This window comes from Anas platyrhynchos, chromosome 1 (genome assembly GCF_047663525.1).
Source record: "Anas platyrhynchos isolate ZD024472 breed Pekin duck chromosome 1, IASCAAS_PekinDuck_T2T, whole genome shotgun sequence".
Taxonomy (NCBI): Eukaryota; Metazoa; Chordata; class Aves; order Anseriformes; family Anatidae; genus Anas; species Anas platyrhynchos.
Window position 1 is genome coordinate 9,345,395 of NC_092587.1, and position 26,565 is coordinate 9,371,959.

Below are 26,565 nucleotides of genomic sequence, written 5' to 3' on the forward strand. Positions count from 1 at the left end.
ACAGCTTGATTGCTTGATTGGCAAACTTCCTGAGGGTACACTTGATCCCACTGTCCATGCCACCCGACAGCGCCAGTCCCAATACTGCCTCTGAAGAACACCACTTGTTACTGATCTCCACTTGGACGCTGAGCCATTGACCACTGCTCTTTGAGTGAGACCATGCAGCTATTTCCTTACCCACCAAGTGGTCCATTTGTCAAATCCATAGATGAGGCAAAGAAGGCATTAAGCACCTCAGCCTTTTCCTTATCTTTTGTAACTAAGTTTCCCCTCCGCATCCAGTAAAGGATGGAGATTCTCCTTAGTCCTCCACTTTGTGTTGATGTATTTGTAAAAATATTTTTTTTGTCTTTAACAGCAGTAGCCAGATTGAGCTTCAGATGAGCTTTGGCGTTTCTAATTTTGTCCCTGCACAGTCTCGCAACATCCTTATAGTCCTCCTGAGTGGCCCACCCTCTTTTCCAAAGATTATAAACCCTCTTTTTTCTCCTAAACTAAAGACACAATTCTCTGTTCAGCCAGGCCGGTCTTCTTCCACACCAGCTTGTCTTTGGGCACATGAGGACAGACTCCTCCTGCACCATTAAGATTTCCTTCTTGAAGAGTGCCCAGCCTTCCTGGACTCCTCTGTCCTTCAGAACTGCCTCCTAAGGGATTCTGCCAACCAGTGTCCTGAACAGCTCAAAGTCAGCCCTCCGGAAATCCAATATAGCGGTTTTACTGGTCCCCTTCCTGGCTTTGCCAAGAATAGGGAACTCTACCATTTAATGCTCACTCTGCTCAAGACAGTTTCCAACCACCACATCTCCCACCAGTCCTTCTCTGTTTGTGAAGAGAAGGTCTAACAGGGCACCTCCCCTGGTAGGCTCACTAACCAGCTGCGTCAGGAAGCTATCTTCCATGCACTCCAGAAACCTCCTAGACTGTTTTCTTTGGGCTGTGTTGTGCTTCCAGGATATGTATGGAAAGTTGAAGTCCCCCATGAGAACAACCACTGATGATTTTGCAACTTCTGTCAGGTGCCTGTAGAACTCCTCATCCGTCTCCTCATCCTGGTTCGGTGGTCTGTAACAGATGCTTGTCTTGTTGGCCTTCCCACCGATCCTAACCCATAGAGACTCAACCTTATCATTCCCAGCCTCAAGTTCCACAACATCAAAACACTCTCTAATATATAATATATAATATATGATATATGATATATGATATATGATATATACTTATTATTATAATTATATATATTATTATATAATTATATATATTATTATAATATATAATAGCCACATCACCACCCTTTCTGTGCTGCCTGTCCCTTCTGAAGAGTCAATAGCCAGACATTGCAGCACTCCAGTCATGACAGCAGTCCCACCACGTTTCTGTGATGGCAACCAAGTCGTAGCCTGCCTGCTGCAAGATGGCTTCCAGCTCCTCCTGTTTGTTACCCATGCTGCATGCATTAGTGTAGATGCACTTCAGTTTGGCCATTGCCTTCTCTTCCAGCCTTGCCATTGTTACTCCTGGCACAGTTCTAACAAGCCTTGTTTCAGCCCCGTCCCCCTTCTTACCTAGTTTAAAGCCCTCTCAATGAGCCTCGCCAGCTCCTGGGCTATGATCTGTTTTCCCCTTAGAGATAGGGACCCATCTGCGGCCATCAGGCCAGGTGCCGAGTAAAGCACCCCGTTATCAAAAAAACAAACAAAAAAAAAATAAAAAAATCTGTGTTGGCACCAGCCTCTGAGCCATGTGTTTGTCAGGTGGGCTTTCCATGTCCTCTCTGTACCCCTCCCTGCCACCGTAGGGATAGACAAAAACACTACCTGCACTGCCGCTCCATCCACTAACCGTCCTAGTCCCCTAAAGTCCCGTTTGATAGTCTTCAGGCTTCTTTCTTCAATGTCATCACTGCCAGCCTGGACTATCAAAAGAGGATAACAGTCAGAGGGGAGAACCAGGTTGGGAAGCTTTCTGGCAATGTCCCTGACCCTGGCCTCAGGAAGGCAGCAGACTTTCCTATGGGTAGGGTCAGGCCAACAAATAGGGCCCTCTGTTCCCCTAAGAATAGAGTCTCCAACAACAATAACCCTTCTTTCTTTCTTGGTGGAGGCAGTCCTGAGTTGACTTCCTCGCCCTAGGCATCCTCCTGGGTAGACTTTCTACCTCATCCTCTCCTACCGGTCTCTCAAACTCCAGGGCCTCAAATGAGTTGTGTAAGGGCACTTGGGAAGCCAGCAGGGGGGTGCATCACCTGAGATGTCGAGCAGGGACCTGTGTGTATTCCTCCTCAATTCCTAGGTCCCCAACAGCTACAGGGAAGGGAGTCCACCCCCAATTGGGGTGTCTCACCCCGGTATCTCTCCTTCAGGCCCTGCAGGGAGTTGCTCCACAAGTTTATCTGCTGCTGACACTCCCTGATATCCTTCAACCTCTCGACCTCCTCCTTGAGTTCTGCCACCAGGCGGACCATGTCATCCACCTGCTTGCACCTCACGCACACAGTCTCTCTGCCTCCCGAAGATGGCAGCAAAAGGCTCAGACACTCCCTGCATCCAGAGACCTGAATTGCTGCATTTTTGGGCGGGTAGTCAGTCTGGGTGTGTACAGACTTCCTAGAGAGAGCACTGTGCCTGGTGGAGACCATTGCAGCCTAGCTAGCAGTAGACTGCTATTAGAGGAGTTGTTTGTATGGGCATGGAGGAACTCTCTGCCCTCCCTGCTCGCCCTGCCTGCGCAAACTGCCTCACCACTCCTTTCTGATGCACCACACCCTGTCGCCACACTCCCTAGGGGCAGCTTTTGAATGGCCGAGGAGGGGGCGCTGCTGGCTCCGCCTACGCCTCGTTTGCCTCCCTCACGAGGGCTGCCGGGTCCTGGCGGCTCCCTCAAGTGGGCTCGATAGCGGAAAAATTCACCCTGCCTGTCCCGATCGTCTGCTCCGCTGCAGAACATGTCTGCCCTGGAGCCAATTGCCTCGGCAAGTGGCAATCTTAACAATATATATTGTTAAATTAAATATTTATATAATATAATTTATAGAATATAATTTAATACTAAATATTAAATTATATTTTATTTTTATTAAATATTAAATTATATAAAGTTAAATATTGTTAAGTTAAATAAATTAACAATATATAGTTCTTGTGTGGTGATCATAGAATCACAGAGTGGTTTGGGTTGGAAGGAACAATAAAGACTGTCTAATTCCAACCTCCCTGTCATGGGCAGGGACACGTCCCACTAGATCAGGTTGCCCAAAGCCCCCTCCAACCTAGCCTTAAACACTTCCAGGGATGAGGCATCCACAGCTTCTCTGGGCAAGCTGTTTCAGTGCCTTTCCACCCTCAGAGTGAAGAAAGTCTTCCTTATATGTAATCTAAATCTACCCTCTTTTGGTTTAAAACCATTCCCCCTTGTCCTATCTCTACACACTCTGGCAAAGAGTCCCTCTCCAACTACTCTTTTAAGCCCCCTTTATGTGCTGGAAGACCACTATAAGGTCTTTTTATTATAGAATTTTATATAGAATAATTTATGTTATCTAGTTAATCATCATCTAATTAATCTCAGTAATTAGAATTGAACTGCAGTTAGAATATGAATCAAAATTCAAAGCAAACTTAGAATTGAAGTGTGAAATTAAAAAAAAATCAGGCAATGGTTTGGACAATGATTAGAAAAAGCGTATCTAATTTTATCTTAGAGAGAGAAAGAATATATAATAATAGAAAGGCTTTAAAATGTTGACATAACAAAATGGATAACTAACTTGTGTTCTGCTTAGTATGATCCATATATATTAATCGAATATCCTCCCTCTCTTCCATCCTATGTAATGGACATTGTTGGAATTTGCTTACTAACAAATATGCCAAAAAGTGACAATTTATACTTTACATGTCCACTCTTGAAGGATCATTTTGTTGAGTATAACAACTATTCTTCTTGACAACATTGATTTTTTAATTTCATTTCTGATGAATTATTAATAATCTGGATCAAGGTGATAGCAAAGGCAATTGATTTCTTCTGCTGAGCATCCTGAAATGTCTGGATTCTTGTTTAATAAGATGTTGCCCTCTAGATTTTTAGTTTAGTTGGAAGATACTCTATATGTACATATAAAGGCAAATTATCTAGGGCACCTGTTTGTATTTCAGGTTCAAATGCTGCAGTTACAATACTTGTCAATTGTCTTTCAGAGTCTTAGATATCTTTAAAAGGTATTTGTGGAAAGATTAGTAATGAGGTACAGTAAGTTGTCTTCTTGGTATCTTTGGACTAATTATGGCTCATTTTCTTCATCCTTTCAACAGTGTTAATACGTTACTAAATGGTTATTTTAAAGTAACCTTTAAGTGTTCATAAAATACTTAGAAATTTTACAGAAGAGATAGGGACAAATGGTGGTGATCAGCCACAGTCCTTGAGTCTCCTCATGGGAAAATAAGGTAAGTGAAAGTAGAGGAATATTTTTGTGGATACCAGAGCAATGGTTTTACCTCTTTTTCCTTTCTCAGCCTCTTCCAATTTCTCACATTGGAAGAATGATAGCAAAACCCTCCTGCTTTTCACAGATTACAGAGACAAAACTGGTTGGCCCACTCATAGCTGTATAAAGTGGCAAAGGGATTATTTATTTTAAAGAGGAATTTATTTTAAACTTACTGTTTTATTTAAGTTGGGATAAATTGTGTCTATTCTCTCCATTTACGTTAAAGGGACCCTAATGTGTAGCTCATTTATTTAATTTATTAATTAATTTATTTAATGTGTAGCTCATTGATACTGCATGTGTCACATTTAGTCAGATTAGTCAAACCCTTTGCTAACTGCACACATTAGAATATCTGTAGAGATAATTTAATGTAAGAGGATCCATGTTGTCAGGACTGAATTGATGACTCAAACTCATTAAGACAATCATGAATATAAAGTCAGTAGAACAGGTTATTGTCCTGGCACTTCAGAGCTTGATTACTAGTAGAGAAACTGATTTCCAGGAGCACTAGTACAGGCTGCCCAGGATGGTTGTTGAGTTTCCTTCTCTGGATGCCTGTCTAGTTGCCTACCTGCTCTAGAGAACCTGCTTTGGCAGAGAGGTTGACCCAACAATCTCTTGATCCCTTCTAACCCCTACAATTCTGTGATTCTGCAATTCTGTGATAACCAGTCAACTTCAGCAGAGAATGCTTTGAAACTAAGTTGAAAGCATAACTGATTAATTATCTGCAGTGCAGATAAGGAAATTCTGAAACTGATTGTTTTATACTGAACAATTTTATAAAATTTAGAGTTTGTTCTTTCTGTCAATTAAAGAATAACACTAATCAGTAAATGAGTGAAAATCCATTTGCACTGCATGGTAGAAACGAAAATGATTTATGAAGTTCATTTACATCCTGTTAACTATGTTGTTTTAAATCCAAAATTAAAAAAAAAAAAAAATAGAGACTTTTAGTGGCAAAATCAACTTTTGCTGTCTGTCATGAAACAATTAGATTTCTTGTCACACTTAATTATAAACTGAAGATATGATGATTGTGATGAAATGGATTGGTAGTATCTTTCTACTCTTCAGTATTAAAATGCAAAATACTTATTTTTTCTCCTTTTTTTTTTTCTTTTTTCTTTTCCCAGTGTCCCAGCAAAACATTTGGAGGCTTTGATTCCACCAAGGACCTTCCTGATGAAGTTATAACATTTGCAAGAAGTCATCCAGCCATGTACAACCCAGTATTCCCTATCAACAATCGTCCAATCATGATCAAAACAGATGTAGATTACCAGTTCACACAGATAGTAGTAGATCGAGTAGACGCAGAAGATGGCCAATATGATGTGATGTTCATTGGCACAGGTGAGTGCCAATCTTGAATCTACACTATGTGTTCTTCCAGACATTACAAAGGCATAGATCAGATAAAATTTCATACTCTGAAAGATAAAACACTGAGTTATGTTCCAGTGATTACCCATGAAAATCTGGGGCAAGATTCAAAACTGTGTGTGGGGAGCCCTTTGTTGTATACGTTTGCTGTTACAGGTTAAGGCCATGGCCTGCATAGCTTAATTCTTTAGGACCTTTGCCAGCTGGAGTAAGATCAAACCACTCTCTTTTCAACTACAGTTATTAGGGAATTTTATTAGAAATATCTTACCTTATTAATTATAATTTAGTATTAAAATGGAGTTTTTGAGGTACCCATTTTGAAGCACATCATAAGAAATATTAACATGAATGAAGCAAGTTTCCAGGTGTGGGAAATGTCTTGTGTGCCTTTCAAGTATTTCAAGTATTGCTTTAAGATGTCCAGTTCTTTAGCCAGAAGAGCACATAATTTTACCTAAGATTCAGATAACTGGCACATAAGACATGTTTTAAGAAGATTCAGATAGAAACATGGCACTTTTCGGAAGTGCTGCAGAATGAAGCAGACTAGGCATTGCATCCAAAGTGGAAATACGCACTTGGGAAAGAGAATTTTCCCAGAAAAGTAATAACAAGAAATAACAATGACCAGAAATTAGCCGATATGCATTTACCTTAGTTCACTAGCTTCAGAAGGCCTATGATGATTAGCAGTTGGTGGATCTGATTCTTTGTCTTTGAAGATTTCGTATTAGTTTTCTGTTGTTTCAGTTATGTTCAACAAAAGCATTTTAAACTTTTGTTAATAATTAGCCATTGACATCATGAATTCAAACCAAAACAACCCCACATCAACCGCTTCTTTTCAGCTTTGGACTGAAAAAAAAATATCTGTCTGGCTCTGTTTTATAACAGTCCAATTTCTGACTTGCCTACAGTTCTGGTTCTCTAGACCTGGGGTCAGATTTCCAGAGCAATAAATTTCAAGGTCTCTTTCATGTTGATGTCTGAAATATATTATGAGGAAAACTGAGAGCTGATGAAACTTTGTGTACAAAACACACTGCATGTGTAGCAATTCAGAACATTTACTTCAGGAAGTGTAGCTTTGCAGAAAAAAAGTCTAGTGCTTTAAAGCTGTGAACTGAGTTATTAGATATCAGTGTTACAATATTTTCTTGCATAAAACACTGAAAAGTAGTTTCATATGATTTTACACAACACATATTTTCCATCACGCACTAAATGGTTTAATGCAATCTACAATTGGCAGTTTTGTACCTTTCAACAAGTCTTCTATGACCTGATTCAGCCCACAAAAATATTAATGACAGTACTCCCCTTGGCTCTGGCAGAAGGAAACAATCCATTCAGCATCTAGGGTAGGATGTAGAACAAACATAATGAGCTGATTTATGTCTACCTCTGGAGGTGGTAGTTATCTCACCAAGATTTGGCATTCAGTCTAAAAAAGATGCCTTGATTTCTGCAAGTGAGAAAGATAAGTATTTCCAGAAAGAGGTTCTTTGTGCTTTCTTCAAGACTTCTATTAGAGTAACACAAACAGTTATGTAGAAGTTCCTGTCTGTTTTCAGGCAGTACAGGAAGACTTGCTTAAACCTGAGACACAACTTTTAGACAGTTATCATTATATATGGTGGTTTTTATCTAAATCAGTCAGGTGAGGTCTCCCTCTGAAGAAGCCTCAATCTCTAGCTTTTACATTTGATTTGGAAATTCAGACACTCAGTTCTCTAAACCACTAATACTCAGCTGTGTGGTGAGTGTTCTGCATCCCATACAATTTGGGATGCTATTTGTGCCCCAAAACTGCAAGAAAAATATTGAAAGGTTATTGCTTGCACTTGCCAAAAGAGGTTTCAGCACCAAAAATACAGTTTTGTGATGCTATTTGTGCCCCAAAACTGCAAGAAAAATATTGAAAGGTTATTGCTTGCACTTGCCAAAAGAGGTTTCAGCACCAAAAATACAGTTTTGTGAGTGTTAATGCATCTGGAAATACTACCATTGTCAATATATTTGTTCTTTTTCCAGGAGAAGGTTATTCCAGGAGGAGGTCTTATCCCTAATGAGATAAGAATTGGTGTTAAAACACCTGTGCTTGGAGCTGGTGCTTAAAAGATACTCTACAGTGCTCTGAGAAAACTGTCCTTACTGCAGTTTTCAGACAGGCATCTTCCATGCAGGGGCAAAATAAGAAAGAAAGAACTAAGGCCCTGTCTGGCTTGTTGCCACAAAACTGCACTGAGCTGCATTGAGCTGGCTGGTCAAAGTAAAAGAAAGCAAAAACAGATACACAATCAGCACATACTACATCTTCCCCAAGCAAAGAGCAAACTGGGGAGTAGCTTAGGAATCCTAGTCACAGTGCAATTTCCTACCTGATGACCTATGACAAAACCAGAATTAAGCTCTCTGGGACATGACTGGATTTTTCTGTTCAGGTCTGTCCCATCAGATTAGATAAATTTATCTGTATTTTTCCATTGCTGTTGCAGCAATCTGCATTATTCCTTCATGCTGCTGAACTTCAGTATGTCGAGGATTTTTTTTTCTTTTCTTTCCATTGAATAACTGATGATAATTGAACACAACATAATTAATAGGCATCCAGTGTGGTCACATTTTCCTTTCCTGTGGGTGAAATCTTCAGTCAAACAGTTTCTTTCCCACTGTGATTGCACCAGAGTGTTTCACAGTGGAAAAAAATCATATCAGAATGCTTGAAATTATATCAGGAGAAAAAAAAAAAAAAAAAAAAAAAAATACCAGGATTTAAGATACGCACTTAATGCATATCCTGAATGTCTGATGTTTAGGATCATTTGGCACAGTCAAGGTACATCTGTCAGTAAAGCAAATTAATAACAGTAATCTTATCTTACTCGGCAGAGCCTATCGATCCTAAAGGAGAAGCCTGATTCCATTTGTGTGAAATTGTTTGAAACTCTACTCTGTAAAACCTGATCTAGAACTGAGATAAAGCTCCACTTCAGTACCTTTGGCCTGACCAGAGTTTCCATAGTGATTACTTTTGGCCTCAGAGGCTTTCTCTGGCATCAAGTGATAGTAATTGTCGTAAAATTCAGTTAAAACACAGATTTCTTTTTGAAACATTTTGTTGGGAACTCATGTCTACTCAGTGCCCCACTCAGGTTCACAATATCAATTGTGCTGTTTCTTCAAAAATGCCCCTATATTTCTAGAATATGGAATTTGATGGACTGTGACTGAGGACAGACATAGCCCAACACAGAATACAACCATGATAAATTACTGCACTGTACTGTCATATTTATTAGATCACAGTTCTCTCTTTTACCCATGTATTTTCCTCAAAACCACAGTCATCAAATTATCAAGATAATTAAGGAAATGAACTCAACCATTATATTACAAATATAACTAATGCTAAATTATCTGTTGTTCTGCATTAATTATTGTAGGTTTTACTTCTTGTTTTAAAGTTCATGTTGCATTTGTTCTGTAGTGTTCTCACTGCTTCTTGAATTAAATGTATTAATTTTGTAATAGTAACCATAATGAAAACCGCTTCCAAAAACAACTTATCTAATATCTTTTCTAGCTTAATTTGTACATGTAGCTACCTAAATAAAGCTAACTAGATATTAATTTAGAAAGAACTGTTTTCTTTTCTTTTAAAACAAAAACTATGAATTTGTGACTAATGAAAGAAAACAGTGATGCAGATATTTTGTAGGAAAAAAAATATATTTTCTAAACTTTTAAAAATATAAAATTTCATATAAAGAAGTTGAAATACCAGAATTTTCTCACTAGATCATTTGCTTTTAAGATGCTTAACTTAAAAAATAACATTTTCACACTATGAAATGTGTTTCAGTTTCACCTGTATTTTTCAGTTTTGAAGTGAGTTGTCATCTTTTTCATTAGAAGTTTCAACATATATATATATATATATAAATTATGTTTTGACTTTTTGTTTTTATAATTTAATGATTGTTTTAAGAATGCTGATCTTTATAGTTCTGTTATTTTGAGAATATTATCCATTTTAATATACCTTGTATTTTCATAAACTATTAATAAATGTCCTTAGGGATGTCGTTGTTATTCCTATATTTACATGGTACTACATTTGATTGGTTAAAAAGAAAAGTCGCATCCAGAGTTATTGCCATTTCAGAATCTGCAGTGATTAAATCATTTTTTTCCCCCTGGTTTCTGGGAATTTCAAGTCTTGGCATTGTGCAGTTTAAAGCCACTTGCAACCCCCCTCCCCTCCCAAGAATGTAAATGGATATAGTGCTAAAATACTGGCACACACCTATTGCTAAAACGGAAGATACAAGTTGATTGCTTTTTACCCCTCACCTAAAATACACAGAGTAATATAGACGCCTTAAGGGGCTTATATATCTTAGGTACTTTGTTTGACACAGGGAAGATCATATGTACTTAAGAGATCTAACAGCTTCATCTATCTAGCAACATTTGTCCAGATGTTTTTATATCCATACTGAGCCTTCTGACAACATCTTCACTTGCATTTTAAGAATGACAAACATCATACTTCAAAATGGACAATAAAACATGGCTGAGTAAATTTACTGCATTTCCTTCCTCAATTAAGTGACTGAAACATCTGTCATTTTATACTGTCATTTAAATAGTATTTCAGTCCTGCTCATTCTTTAATAGTTAAAGTAGTATTTCTCTTCTTGTTGATTTTGTTGAATCTTGATATTAAAAAAAAAAAACAAAAAAACTACGGAAATTCTTCCTTCCTTCCTTCCTTCCTTCCTTCCTTCCTTCCTTCCTTCCTTCCTTTCTTTCTTTCTTTCTTTCTTAATAGCAGTTAGTATGTGATACAAAAGTACATATAAGAGCCTATGATTACTCTGATACATACAGAAGTAGGCTTCTTAAACACCTGAAAACTTTTTTTTTTTTTCCTTTTCAAGATATTGGAACAGTTCTTAAAGTGGTTTCAATTCCTAAGGAGACTTGGCACGAATTAGAGGAAGTCTTGCTGGAAGAAATGACAGTCTTTCGGGTAAGTGCAGCTAAATTTCAAGTGTCAAGTTGTAGATTTCTCTGTGGACAGCTGCAAACTGAACTTCTTGCAATCTAGCCAAGAGATAGCCTGGCATACCCCTCTAATTAGCTTGCCATTTACAAACCCAGACACTAGTCAAAATAAACCTTGGAACTTTCAGTGTTCGCTGGAGGTTAACAATATAAAATAAAATAAAAAAAATAAAAATAAAAATAAAAAAATAAAATAAATAAAATAAAAAAAAAAAAAAAAAGTTATTCTAGCCTCTTGTTTTGTGGTTTAAAATGTAAATGAGTATCTATGAATCTGAGAGACATTACATGCTGTACTTAGATAAGTATATGTGGAAGTTTGGCAATAATGCCTGTCTCTTTCATCTCTTTTCTCCCACAATACAAGAATTGTGTAGAAGTCTAAACTCTTATTTAATAGTTAAACACTATTTAGATTATCGCATAACATAACTCTTATGAAAAACATTGAGCTGCGCAGTTTTCTTATTCTTAATAATCTCAGAAACAAAGAAAGTGTTCATGTTTTCAAAAATGACTTGAGACCCTTGTTTTCAGTGTTTGACACACGACACCGTGAACATTCCCTAATTGTTAACACTTTTCATGAAAATGAATCTCTTCTAGTTTTTCTGTCTGGGCCACCTAAAAAAATACAGCATCTTTATAGGCACTCCCACTAGTGGAAGCCAAGTAAACCTTTCAAACACTTCCCAGACAGATCCCAGGGCCGTCTCTATTTTGTACACAACAACAAATCACTTACTTTTTGTCTGTGCTGTTTTACGGCACTATTTAACATTCCACAGACTTTTGAGGGGCTGTTACCTGTACAGGAGCACCAAGTTCATGTGATGGCATGAGGATGATGTGTACATGGTGGGCAAGCCCTTAAAGCCCTTATCACATGGTGTCCCTGCAGATGTTCTGCCAAGGGCAGAACAGAGACCACTATTTTGAGCCCTGAAAAATTGATATCTTTGTTTTTAAGGTCCACTTTTTTTTTTTTTTTAATTCCTGAGGGCTTTTTTTTTTTCCTTTTTTTTTTTCTTGCCCCCCTTTTTCTTTTTCTTTCAGCTGAAAATAAAGTAGAAACTATGAGAAGAAAATGAAGCAAGTAATTTGTGGTTCCCAGCTGTCTGTCTTATACATGTAAAAGTCACTACATTAATGCAGGGTAATTTGGCAATTGTTGATAATGTAGAAGTCTCTTCCCCAAATCAAGCAGAAAGTGCCAAGCTAAAGGAGATCAGATATATATAAAAGTAAAGGAAAGGAAATAAATGGAATGAAAGTTTTCTTTCAAAAAGACTTTACAGAAGTGCTATGGAAAATGGCAAATTCAAATTTAGTATTTTATTTTATTTATGTATTTATTCGTTGCACAAAGAGATTTTGGTGTTCAGATTTACTTGAAAGCTCATTTATCTCCTTTGGCATACATTTAAGACTTAAAGAGGGCATTAACATACTGCAGTGTAATAAGGAGAATTTGTGTGCATAGGATCAAATATCTTTCAATATATTTTGTAATACATTTTCAATAGATTCTAAGTATACCTTAAGTGCATCAAAAAGAATGGATTTTGTTGCTTAAACAGCAATGTCCTGAGTACAATGCTTTTCATTTATAATTCCACCAATCTGAACGACTTCCATATCTTTTACATTGATAACAAATGTCTCTTTTAACCCCATTTGTGCAATATTTCTCTGAACAGCTGAGCAAACAAACCAATGAGTTCAATTTTCATTCAAATGTTATACTTAATTGATGCTTTTTAATATAAGGTATATTAACCCATTTGGTAATGCAGGTCCACATGCTTAACATCCACTGAACCATACCAAATTCTCTCAGGATAAGCAAGTTGAAAGCTACATAAGTGTGAAAGCTTAATAAGTACTTTATTATTTTACATAACCAAAACCATGATGCATGAGATCATTAGTAAATTTTCAGATGGAATGAAGTGCATACAGAACTGACTTGCAGACTTCATAACAAATTGATGCCATTTTTACTCTCTGGAGAAAATCCATTCAAGCAGCTGGGCCTAAAACATATAAATAATATACCTTTAATCAGATCTAAATATACTTTCTCTATTAAATATTTGCTACAGTCAGTCTGTTATATAAGAAAGTAGATAGTGGTCTGATACAGATAAATGTAATTAAGAGTAGATACAGCCAAGACAGGAATAACTCTCCTAGTGACCCATTTGGTTGATTAAATAATGGATATGCCAGCATGGGAAACAAACAAACAAACAATAAACAAAACTTCTTGAATGTTTTCATTCTGAATTCTGTAAATATGAAGAACTTTTTTTTTTGATTCATGTGAATAGTGCAGCACAGTCAACAAGATTATGCTTGTGATTATAGTTTGTTTTTACAAGAAAAGATTTTGCAGATTTTTTTTTCACATTTATATGGTTAAAAAGTATTATTTATTTCAGTGTTATAATCTTAAATATGTAGTATCTATATATTTTGTTTTAGACATTATTATTTTTATATTTTCTAGGAGGTTACTTAAACGCAGCTTTAATATTAAAAGATTAATTTAATTTCAAAATGTGAAACTAGTAACAAAGTAATCACTTTGAAACGGTAACAATGATGTAAAACTATATGTCTACAATAAACATAATGTGAGAGATATGTACACGCATTCTAATTCACTTATAACTCAAAAATAATCCACTGCAAAAGACAGCAAGAAGGACCATTACTAAAGAATGTCTAGTTTAATTTCAGGTTTTCTAACTTAGTCAAATAGTGTTCTACCAGAACTTCTGTATTTATAGAGCTCATTTTATATTTTAACTCTTTCCCCCCTCCCCAGGAACCCACTGTTATTTCAGCAATGAAGATTTCCACAAAACAGGTACTATATGCACAAACTTTAAATCACTTTTAAATATTTATTGTCCTCTGTCTTTTAGAGACAGTAACTTGGCAGTCAGTAGGGGTATATTAATTACAGCAGCAGCACCCCATGCCTTTACATAAACATCAGTAGTTTCTCAGGAAAATGTGACATGCAAAGGTGAAAGGAAAATCCTAGTTTGTGGTACTTACTGGTAAGGTGGAAACTAAACACAAACTAACCAGCTGGAGGATCTCAAGAAAAAATTCCACATATTAAATCTCATGACAGAGAAACTGTTCTAAAGGAGTGACCAAACTTGTTCCCTTGCTTTAATGGAACCAGTTCTACTCTGTAGCGTTGGTAGCAAATTCTACCAAAGCCAATGTTATAAATGGAAATTCAATTCACATGACAGAGATCCCTGGCTCTAGTTAGGCATGGAAATAATGTTGGAAGAAAGTATCACCAGAAGAGATTATTACCAGAACCACTTCTGATCCCAGCAGAAAAGAGGTAGTGGAATATGAAGAAGCCCTAGGATGAACAAAGTGCAGAATGGTTTCTGTGAAGAGACACAAAATAAATAAAGACTTTTCAGTCTCTAAAATGGTGTAGTTTACAAACAGGCAGGGATGTGATGCTAAGGACAATACAGCATGGTAAAATCATGAATTGCATGCTGTTCCTTTCCCTCAGAGGCTAATCAGACAGCTATGTGAAATATGCAAAAGAAGATACCTTTTGACACAACACACTCTCTCAAAATGACCATGGCACACAATTTTGCAAATCCTTTGGTGGATGCAAAAAGGAATTAGAACCACTGATGGGAGAATGTACAAAGGAGCAGTAAGGATAACAATGTTGTTTCTGCATCAGAAAGCCCTTAAGATACTGATCATTGCAGACTGTGAGAGTCTACCGGGGCTACTTAGTCTACTTAAACTAGATATGCATTGCTTCAGTTCAAAATAAATAAGTATGTAAATTAAATGTTGTGCAAATACCAGTGACTTGTTCACACTCATTAATTTTTCCATGAATGTCATTCTCAGTAAAAAGGAGATTTGGTATTACTTGCAGGTTTATGTGCACTGAAAGATGTATGTATTCTAAATAAGATTTAGTTAATTTAATTCTCTGTTCACTATTAAACAGAAGTTGAATTCACTGTATGTAGGAAAGTTGTCTGAAAGCATTCGTGTATTTGACAGAAAACATTTTGTTTGGGGCCACTTTTCTGACATAGTTTATCACCTAAAACAACAAAAATGGCAGGACACACACACACAAAAAAAGTGCCATTGAATACTGAGATATTTAAAAACAAACCTGTCAAGTTGTATATGTGTTCACTTCATACCAAAATGTTCTGCTTTGGATTATTTTTATAAGTACATTCCCTTAAAGCAGCCAATCATATTTGATAATGAGACATATATTTTAGTACAATCTCTTCTTCAAAGCATCTTTAGTTATTCAGGAGAGATTATGATTTTCCCTGGGTCTTTTGAAAACAAATGTACACTACTAAAATTGTTTAAAGCTAAAAAAGAACATAAAACACAAGTTAATCAGGCACAGTTAAGCTCATGAAAAATCAACGAGCCTCAGGATAAAATGACAGAATTATGATACAGTATGACAAGCTTTTGGCAATGTGTCTCTGTATCAAATAAGTATTTGGCAACATGTTTCCATTTTATATTTAGGTTTTCAAAATACTGTAGTTTTACAGTTCAAACACTTACTCGTGTTCTGATAATCACAGTGTTTTTCATATAAACAGCACTATAACTTCATGCAGTGTAGAAAGCAGAAGCATGAAATGCAAACAGTAATAACAGCAGGTCCTATTGAATACATTTAAGGACATCACTTTATTTTATTTTCTTCACTACAATTCTTTTATCTTAACTATAAAAGCATGGTACATGGTACCTCATTTTTAAAATTCTTCCTAAGTTCTTCTATTTGACATTCAATTTTTTAAATTATTATAAGTATTTTTCTTTTTTAATTGCAAATGCAAAATTCTCAGCTATCTCTTCCTCCAAATGCTAGGGAAAGTTTTTGGGAAGCACAATACAGCAGAGAAATCATTGGATTGCTTAAAATGTTAGTCTAGTCTTCCCAGCTTCTCTGGAGTAATGATACTTACGCAAGGATTTTTAGAGGAATTATTATTATTATTATTATTATTATTATTATTATTATTATTATTTCTCTCTAGTTTGATCTGTTAATCAGATGATTCATTAAATTAAAAACCACTTGGGAGACACTTTTTGCCCAAGAAGTAGTTTGTCTGTGTATGGCAAAAGAAAGTCAGACCATTGATGCAAAACATTCTATTACTACTTTCTGAATTTCTTACTGCCTGGATTTATATATTATTAGTGTCCAGAATAATGATCACCAGCTGGAGTCTAAAAATATGATCAGAAGAGCAGCAAACAGATCAGCAGCCTTCAGGCTGTGTGGCACCTAAAACACATGCTATAGTTCAGTGACTGAACTTTATGAACTTACTTACAAGGAGTAGAGATTTTAAGTAACCCTATTCTGGCCTCTTTTTTTTTTTTTTCTTTTTTTCTTCTGTGTTTCTGGTAATTCTCTAATTCTAAAGACATTTATTAGAAATTAGAGAGGTCTTTTTTACAAAATGAAATTGGTTACAGGGGTGTGTAAGAAACCATTACACCATACTTCTTTATTTTCCCATATGCATTCTCTGGGTTCATTTTTATATTGGCTACACACATTGCTACACACACACATACACACACACACATATATATATGAATGCCTCAATTACATAGGACCCAGATCAATACCATCTGGACATTTAAGATACTTAAGTGAAGCTCTAATTTGACCTATGCTGCCTCTATAATCAGTAAAGAGAAAAGGCATCCCCCGAGAAATGATTAGGTCACCTATGATTTGAATTGCTGCTCTTTTTACTGCAGAATGTACCCCTAAGCTGGGAACTTCATTAAGTGACTTAAGTTAAAGAAAATCAGCCCTTCATGTCTGTTGCCTGTCATCTGCTGCTCAAGGATACACTAGCTGGGGACTGCTACGTACAATGAAGGCTTTGTGGAGAGATATGAGTGGTCAGAGATTGTTGCCCAGAAGAGCGTGGCTTTACAGCCCAGCTACGGTACTATAATGGATGGAGGCAGCTGCTTAAATAGGGCTTAGTTTTCAATTTATTGGTGAATTTTCTTTTGGATATTTCTCCTTGACATATTTTCCTTGAAAAACTACTGATGTTTACATGAAGGCAAGGGATGTTTCTGTTATAGTTCATATGTCTGTAAAAACTGCCAAACTGCTGTCTCTCTCAAATAATTTAACACCTTCTTTGAACGCTTTCAGTTTTCTGTCTCCTGGTATCCAGTGCTCATCATTTACAATAAATAGGTAATCTCAGCCACCTTCCATCCCTGAATTTCCTGGAATTGGTACCTCTGGGACATCCCAATGCAGGAGATAAAGAATTTTGATATTTCTTGAAAACCTATTTTTTCATACCAGATATATTTTCTAAGACAGAAAAAATGAATACAAATATGCATTTTCTTGGTGGGATTTGTTGGAGTGACTCAAAAGAGAAGTGTTAATTGCTCCATCATGGGTGCTGGACAGCTTTTGATAGAAAAGTGTCAGTGTTTTCAAAACAGAAGGATTACACCATGCTATTTTTATATATCCATTTATTTTGTTTTATCCTAGTTTAGTATCTTGGAATTAAGTGTATTTGCTTACTACACTCATACTTGTTTGCTTTGTGAATTAATGTTAAGCAGAAATATGTCTGGACTTTCATATGGGTTTAGTAGTTGTTTCCTCATGCCTCTCTTGGGACCAGCCTCCCAAATGGACCACCTGAATTTGATATTAAAGAGCAAATTGAGAGAGACAAGATTTTCTATTGTGACACGCTACAAATGGTACCTCATTTTGTTTGCATCACTTTTTTCTTTTGCAGCTCCTCTCTACCTTTGAACTCCATCTTTCATTCAACTTTGTTTTTTATCCAAATATAAGTATGCCATCTTCCCTCATTAAATATATGTTTTAATGAAAATGAGTGACCTGCAGAAAAGAGTATGAAGAATCAGAATTACTAGATATGCAAAGAAGTGCATGCATGGCAGAACTTCCAAGCTGAAATATATCAGCATCTGTCTAAAATAATTTACTTTAGAAGTCCCCCTGCACATACAGAAATCTAAGTCTTATATAGGAAATGGAAGTGAAAGCTGCTTATTTATTTATTTATTTTTTAAAATGAAAACCACAGTAATATTCTTCATTGTTTTCTGTCACTGATTGTAGCACTATCCAGTAAGGGGATCTGAATACAAGGAAAGAAAAGAAAAAAATACAATATTATTTTTTCTTCTTAGAGAAGCCACTGAGAGTTTCCTTTAAAAAATCAGTCATTCCTATTTGATATTTTAACCAGAGGACAATTCTCATTCCTTTAGTGTATTACAGGATCTCAATCCCTTATTGCATTTGTTGTTTTACAGTAAATATTTTAGGCTTTCCTAGCAAAAAAAGCTGGTAATTTGCAACTTTATTTATTTATTTGTTTGTTTAATTATTTATATTTTTGTTACAGCAACAGCTCTACATTGGCTCTGCCACTGGAGTTTCACAGCTTCCTTTACACCGCTGTGATGTGTATGGAAAAGCATGTGCTGAGTGTTGCCTTGCGAGAGACCCTTACTGTGCCTGGGATGGTTCATCCTGCTCACGTTACTTCCCCACTGCTAAGAGGTAGGGACAGTTTCAGATATCTGCATGGTTTGCTATTTGTTTTAACTGGTGATCTCAATATGACCAAAGGGCTTTGGAGATTTTTCATGGCATGGTTAAGTGGAGTCTTTTCTATTCCAAAGAAAACATAATTGTGGGAGCTACGAGCAATATGAAGTCTTGGCTGATTTAAAGTGAACACTGCTACTTCTTTGGTTGGCTTAAAAACTGTTGTAAAAAAAAAGCCAAAACATTCAGAGAAGTATTGTTTCTGAAATGTATTTGTAACTTTCTATTCAGTAATAAACAGGAAATAAATTGATTTTCTGTAACATTAGGAGGGGTGTTGATATAAAATAATAACAATAAAAAGAAAACACTACTCAAACAACTAAATAATCCTACATTTTCATACATTGTAATTCAAAGCAAAATTTTCTAATTTATTTTGAACAGTAATGGAAAGTTATTATTTAGTGATATATAACATTATTACTATTCTAAAGTATAATTTATATATTGACATATGTCTAAATGCTCCCAGATCGAAACAACTGTTATTTTATTTTCACTCTGCACTGATGTTGAAGGCTTTGCAATGTAAAGGTTAAGGGAAAACAGACTCTGTAAGTAAAAAACAGCATTTTCATAAGAATTTACAAGTCCTAGCTGCCTATTCTGAAGATTTAAAATCATATTTTCTTTGCTTTCCTTTGTTTCTAGAACTCTTTCTTTTAAAGCATATAGTTACTGAACTGCTGTTAGTTACTGAAGTAGAAATTAGGAATAACTGAATTGATAACCACTTGCAAATAAGAACAGACACTGGCGTAGTGTTGAGATTCCCATGATAAATTGGATAATCCAAAGATGAAAACATGTTAACATTAAGAAACAAGGAGTACAAGGATTTATACATGTAAGGACCTTTTATATATATCTTGAAATTAATGTTAACATATACTTAGTTGGGATTTTCAAGATTCAAAATTCCAGTTTTGAATTGGTTGTTTTAGGAGATGAAATGTAGTACGGGGTGGGAAGTAACACTTGTGTCACAGACTTTTCAGATGGAGGATTAAAGTTCCAAGGTTTGCATTACAATGCATCCTAAACAACTACTGATGATAAAAGAAAAAGCTGCTTATGGAATGAATATCAGGTTCTATTTTTGCACCAGGAAGCGGAATTAATCTGAGACTTTTTTTTTTCCCCTGAAATTCTTTAGAAAATAATTAAAAAGGAGAGACAGAACCCATCCAAAATGAAGAGCTGGTCAAGTTTTCTCCGCTGCATGGGATAATTTCAAATCTGTGTTGGGAACACAGCATTAATAGGAAGAGAAGTAGGAAAGCAAGGAGAGGGACCAGTGAGGTTTTCAAAGGTGGTCTGAAAGATTGAATCGATCTGAAAGTTTTAAGGGTTAGAAATCAGTGTGGTTGAGTACTGCTTCTGAATCGAAGGAGATTTTAGTAAGGTCTAACCACTGGATAATCCTTCTCTGCTACCTCTCAACTATTTTCTGTCCCTGAAACTCATGCTTTCTCTGCATTCATGCTTTCTCTGCATAAAATATTTATTTTTACTCCCTGCCCACTCAAGACTCACAAATCACCTAATCATATAATTCATCTGCTTGCATAGAGAGAAAAAATAGGGCTTTTAATTTGTTCCTTATCCATCTCTTCAATTTATTCTCTTAAATGGCAAACTGAGCTCGCCTTTGCCATCAAGGGTAAAAGGAAAGACAGCTCTTCTTACTGGGATTAAGGGGTGAGGTTAATGAGCTACACTTGTCTGCATAGCTATAGAAAAGCCTTGGGTTGCAAAACTTGTGTTTCTTGAGCTCGCTTAAAAAGTAAGTTCTGGGAAACTGAGGTCCTGACAGGAGAAGCAGCTGTTCCATGAAACCTTTCTCCCCTGGGAGCAGCAGCAACAGTAGAATAAAAAGTCTACTGAAGGGGAGGATCAGCTATTTACCTGGTACCTGCTGTACCCACTGCCCCAAGCCAGCTTTGAATGCATCTGTGACAAAATCAGCATCATGGAAAACAACTTAAATGTTAACATTTTCCAAATAATGAATGTCTGCAATTTTAGGCTCCAGAAATACTGGGAGAGTCCTGAGGCATTTGCACAGATGCTTTTCTAATAGAGCTTTTTTTTCTTCTTCTTTTTCCTTTTTTTAAAAAGAAACTTTTACAAGCCATGATTTTAATTTACTTCTCTTTCTTTGTATATTTAAGAAGTTTTAATGACAGTTCAGAGCTCCTGTATTGTGACCACTTAACTCTGCCCCATGTAGATGTATTCTGGTTCATATTTCATAAATCATCATGTTGATACAATGCTGATATGTGCGACATTTTCCTGAGATTCTAACTAAACATCACATCCAAATTCCATTGACAGTAATATGAATCTTTCCACAGGCTTTTTCCTACAAATAGTACCCTATAAATATACTGCCTTTCAAAATTTAGGATGGAATAATGTAATTGTATGGTTCCTTATGTCTTGGGGATATTTTTATTTATTGGTAAACAGCACTATAAAGAAGGTATCTGAAATTAGGGTCAGTATATTTTTGAATCTTATATCAATCAACAAAAAAATCATTCTTATTAAAGCATGCTTAGATCTCCTGATTCACTAGGAACATTTTTTGCGTTTTTTATTTCCATTATCTACATTTTTTAAAATTTGTTGCCATACTTCATATACATAATTTATGTTTTAACGTTTCAGTAGTTTTTAGCTGAAATTAAACAAATAAACAAACAAAACAACAACAACAATAAAACACGTAAAGTCTTTCAGCCAAGAGGAGTCAGCTGCTCGGTTGATGGTGCTTCTGTGAAAACAATTAGTATGTGCTGATGCTGGGCTCTTAGAGACTGCAAATAGGGTTAGTGAACTGAAGAGTTCTCTGTACTGCACAACAATGACTTTTTAAAAATGTGGGCTGTTGCCACAAGGGAGTGACCAACAGTGCTTTTTACAAGGCTACTTGACTTTTGCATATCCGTTGCTGGATGCTATAATCTGAAATCACAGCATTGTTCAGCAGCTTAATCCTCTTTGTTCTCCTCTAATTTTGCAAGCCCTCAGGCTTTCTCTGGTTCCTAAAGTAAAATACTCACACTTGAAACACATCTTTGTTTGCCTTGTTCTTCTTTCTTTTTTAATATGAAACCCTTTTCTGTGGCTCAGTTGAATTTTCTGTCACAGCTATTTAAATAAAAATAGGAGCAGACAAAGAGAGAACAAATGCAAAAACAAAAAATATATTTAAAACCTTTATTCTGTGACATAGAGTATTTTTAGCACAGTGATTTTAGATCAGTTTGTTTTCCAAAATCACTAGTGGAGATCAAAGAGGGAAAGACTTCAGAATCATTTCCAAATCTTCCTGTGCAAGTGTTTTATTCAGTTACTCTAAAGACAAAGCTATGTGCAATACATACATTAAATGTTTTACACATACATCAGTCTGCAGTGGCTGAGATCATCTACTTAATTTAACTTAGATTTTGTAGAAAATTCAGCACTTTGACACTCTTTAAAAGCCATTCATTCTAATATGTCATTTTAACTAAAAGGTGCCATGTTACTTACAGTATTCTGTGTTTGCAGAAAAGCTATGTTTTCTTTATGTTTTTGGTGTATGCTCAACTTTACTGTTTATGCTTTGATACCTTTTAACAGTCTCGGTATCTATGAATCAAGTCATGAATTTGTCTCTGATTAATATTACCTAAAAAGTTAAAATATACTTCATAGACTCAGTACAAGAGGCATGATCCTGAAGACTTTGTTGGTAAGTGTAGAGGCTGATGAATTGTGATAATGCATAGAATATAATAATAAGCTGATTTCCTTCATCATGTTGATTAGATGCACTTGTGACTTACGTAATTTTATGTATATGCTCCATTTGTTGACAAAAGTGAATGCTGACCATTGAGGTCGCTAATAATTTTCAAATATAATACTTACAGACGTACTAGACGACAAGACATCCGAAATGGAGACCCTCTTACCCACTGCTCAGATCTGCAACATCATGGTGAGTTATGGGAATGGCTAAATTACAACAAATCTGTATGAACTTACAGACTCTGCACTGCATGAGTAGAATAGGAAGCATGTGAATGGTTTGTTGGAGAAATTGTCTTGAACATTTTGTACAGACGAACATAATGTATCGTCTCATTTTATTACAGCAGCCTGGATCAGACACTAAAGATAATTATTTCTTTATTCCTAAGTTAACAGTTTTAATTATTATTATTCTTTTTTTTTTTTCTGATTCACTTACCTTATATCATACTATCACACTAGGTTCATTATGTCAGAAGAGAATAATACCACCTTCAAAACGGAAAGAAGTACATACTTGTTAGTTCATGTAGTTTGAATGTGATGATAAACAAGCATATAATTAGCCACCTTTGCTAAATGTGGAATGGCCTTTGTTGTAGGTGACACCCTAACAGCTCTTACCATCAGGATGTTCCATGTAGTAGGCCTGTACTGTGTGCTTTCAGTATGCTTTCGGTTTTCCTTGACATCTTTTACTTTTGTTGTTTTATTTTCACATACTGTATTGACCAGATCTTCCATTATTGAATTGCTGGGCTCATGAACCTCACAGTTACTAATTTGTTGCCAAACTCTTCAAAAGATCTTCACTCAGAAAATGAAAAATGTATTTTTTGCCCTACATGAAGAGAACACTTAGGCAACAGTTCCCTCTGCTGGAAAATAAAATAAAATAAAATAAATTACTTGTGTTTGTGTTATATCTGTAATAACAGTTAAACTATTGGACAGATTTCTGGGATAAATAAAGTAGAGGTGGCTGAACATGGAGATACCTCAAAACCCTTATGTCCATACAGTTCTTATAATAGCAACAATGACTAATAATCCATACATGTACTCTTGTGTCAGCTGCAATTCACTACTAGCATCTACCAGTAACAATTTTCTCTATCTTCCTTTTTAATTATTAGCTATTTAATCATAGTTAGGATTACTGTAGCTTTTCCTTTTGCTTCATTAGTTTCAGACTCAGGCCAAGCTACTCAGAATAAAAGGCTTGGGAAAATTCATGAACGAACTATGATCAATATACAATTGTCACATTTTTATAACTCATGAATGCACAATTAGATTAATTTGAATTTGACAATTTGGACTAGTAGAAAGTTCACAATTTTTCACTTAAATTATATCTAGTAATAGACATCAGATAGCAGATGAGACAACTGGCTATTGGGGCTGAGATGACATTTTGGTTTCCCAATATGAAATTACATCAGGCACTACATGTGGATTTTATTCCTGAAAGCAGCATGTCGTAGACATTACCTTCACCTTTTTTAGTTTTTCCGTCTTTAAACTATTCATGGTGAGCTATCTACCACAGGTCCATTTTATTTTTAACCTTCTCTTCCCATTGCTAACTGTAATTTATACAACTTCAGGTCTGTTCCCTATCTTCATAGACCAGGAAAGTAATTAAAAACACTTTTTTTTTTTTTTTTTAACCTTCCCCTGGAAAACATACTTGTCTGAAAATATAGTTTCAGTACAAAGAAAAGAGATTAATCTTGCGCAGTTTTTTTTATGACAAAAATCATGAGAACTCAAGGTCAGGAAAAAGCTATTATATACTACTCTTGACCGCAAGGAGTTTTAATACAGCTTTGTCAAAATAGGTAAAGCAGTGAAGTATGAGGCAAGATATCACTTGAAAATGATTTCACCACCTAGTGGTGAAATGAAGATGGACTGACTGGAAGAAACTAACTTACAAAGTTAGTCGTGAATCTGTAAAATTTTCCTAGATTATTACATATGGAAAAGTGCATCATGCAGTATACAGACAGCTACATGGTCCATGAACTTTGCCAATTTATGTTATTTTTTTTCTTTGGTTCTGACCAGTAGTTTCGTGGACGACACAAGTAGAATTGGGAATTTTTACAGCCAAGAATGAGCTCCAGCAATCATTTACTACATTTCTACACATTCCTCTACAGGAACAAAACAAACAAACAAACAAACAAAAAATGGTCTCTTAGTATACAAGTCACTTTTAAAGACATTGTGGAAATTTACGTAGATATCAGTCAGAAGCAATAGTGCTTAATAAGGTTTAGTTAGCTCTCTCAGTTCTTCTGTGCAAATGCATAAGACACAGTATGCAGCAACAGAGAAAGATGAGGATCCTCAGTTGTACATGTGTTTGGCCAGATATAAGTGTTTGAATTTAAAAACATAAATAACTTTGTGTCAGCCAAAGAACAAATTTTAATTATTCCATACTAGTGCTATCAATAAATTTATCAAGGTGGTTTTGTTTATATGCTTGTTTGTTTTGAATAATTTGTAAGTGAGGTGAAACCTTTTCTTACGTAAGTCATCCCAGGGAGAGCTCATAGAACTTCTTGTTTGTCTGTAAAATCCGATGAATTCATCTGCAAACCAATCTTGGGATAAGTACCTAACCTTTCATACTTCTTTGGTTATGTTGGAAATTATGTATTTATCAGGGTAGTAAACTGATATTGCTGTTGGATTCATTTTGGGAGTTGCAGATCTCAGACAGGATTTTGGGTTAAAATTCATAACCACCTTCATGACTTCTATAGTTTTCTAATAACTCCAGCTGTTCTTCTGAACTTCCTAGTCATTCATTCTTCTTCCTACTCTCTTCACCTTCTCCCTCAGTCCCAGAACTGTTCTCTGGTCCTGTGATTATGCCATCACTTTGCTTTACTTTCTTGCACTCTACATACTCAGTATTATGTGAAATCTATAGACATTTTTGGACCTGTTTTCTGCTCCCTTAAATCATAGAAATTAAATTTTAAGGATTTCTTAATTCCTTCCCCTCTCATTGCATGGCTATTGCTAATTTTTTTGGAGCTGTGAGCAACTTGAAAGGGGGCTTCTGCTACCTACCATGTGATCTCAGACCTGAATGCCATGGGCAAGATCCAACAAACCACCCAGAAGTTTCAAACGGTGTCAGCATTCACCTTCAAGCTAACTTCCATTAAAACTGTGGTTAGTTTCCCAAATATTAAGGATATCCTAGATGTCTACTTTTTCCTGAAGAAACTCCTTTATATACTTAAAACTATGGTACTGCTCATGCACAGTAGGATCCTTGCCAAAGAAATGATCCTAGGTGAAGAAGGGGACATTTCCTACTGGCTGTTTTATATGCTGCAGCCATGCATGTGCTGTCTGTTGTGCATCCCAGTGCAGATACAAAACTACCTCTTGTCAACTGCATGGCAACTGTTTAGCCATGTGAATTCTGTTCCTAAATCAGAGCATCTAACTTGAAACAAAAGAGAAAGGACACCTACATCATGCTGTTGAATCTATAGAGTAGCAATGAGTAATCATCCAACCATTTCCATTTGCAATCATTATCTTTTCACTTCCAGTCATATTCAGTTAATGTCTTCATATATTTCCAGTTCTTCAATTTTATTGACAAAAATTTGCCCAAGCTCCATCAGGCCTTTCCTCTGTACACTTGGCTACATTCTGTTCCATCTGTATTACAATTTCGTTGTTGGTTTGCTTTCTAAGTCATTCCACCATTGCTCTCCATCTTCCTGGCCTAAAGCTGCACTGACATTCTTCGCTGGGATGTGGTTTCTGAGAGATGTCATAAAAATTGCTTCAGTTGCTCATTTATATGATACCCTGCTTACTTGCTGGAAAAACTTATAATCCAGCAGAGGAAAGCAAGCTAATCCATCCCTATTTGTTTAACATTCATAGGCCATTTGATGTTTCCTTACTGAGAACTGGGCAAGCACAAGTTCCTATTCTGTCCCCCATCCTTCCTCCTATCCTCCATCGTGCTGCAAATCATTATGGATAGACATGATTTCTGTGTCAACATAAACCAGGAGCTCAATTTTAACTTTGGCTC

General features: G+C 36.0%; 1 protein-coding gene across 8 annotated transcripts in view; it reads left to right on the plus strand.

Moving 5' to 3' along the window:
* The window catches only part of SEMA3A (semaphorin 3A), a 346,181-nt gene that overhangs the window by 312,206 nt on the left and 7,410 nt on the right, over positions 1-26,565 (plus strand). For all 8 annotated transcript variants that reach the window (XM_072026340.1, XM_038179761.2, XM_072026369.1 and 5 more), the window contains 5 exons: positions 5,641-5,860; positions 10,840-10,931; positions 13,800-13,841; positions 18,463-18,620; positions 22,601-22,668. In XM_072026340.1, coding sequence (XP_071882441.1) covers positions 5,641-5,860; positions 10,840-10,931; positions 13,800-13,841; positions 18,463-18,620; positions 22,601-22,668 — 580 coding nt within the window. The remainder of the gene's footprint in view (positions 1-5,640; positions 5,861-10,839; positions 10,932-13,799; positions 13,842-18,462; positions 18,621-22,600; positions 22,669-26,565) is intronic.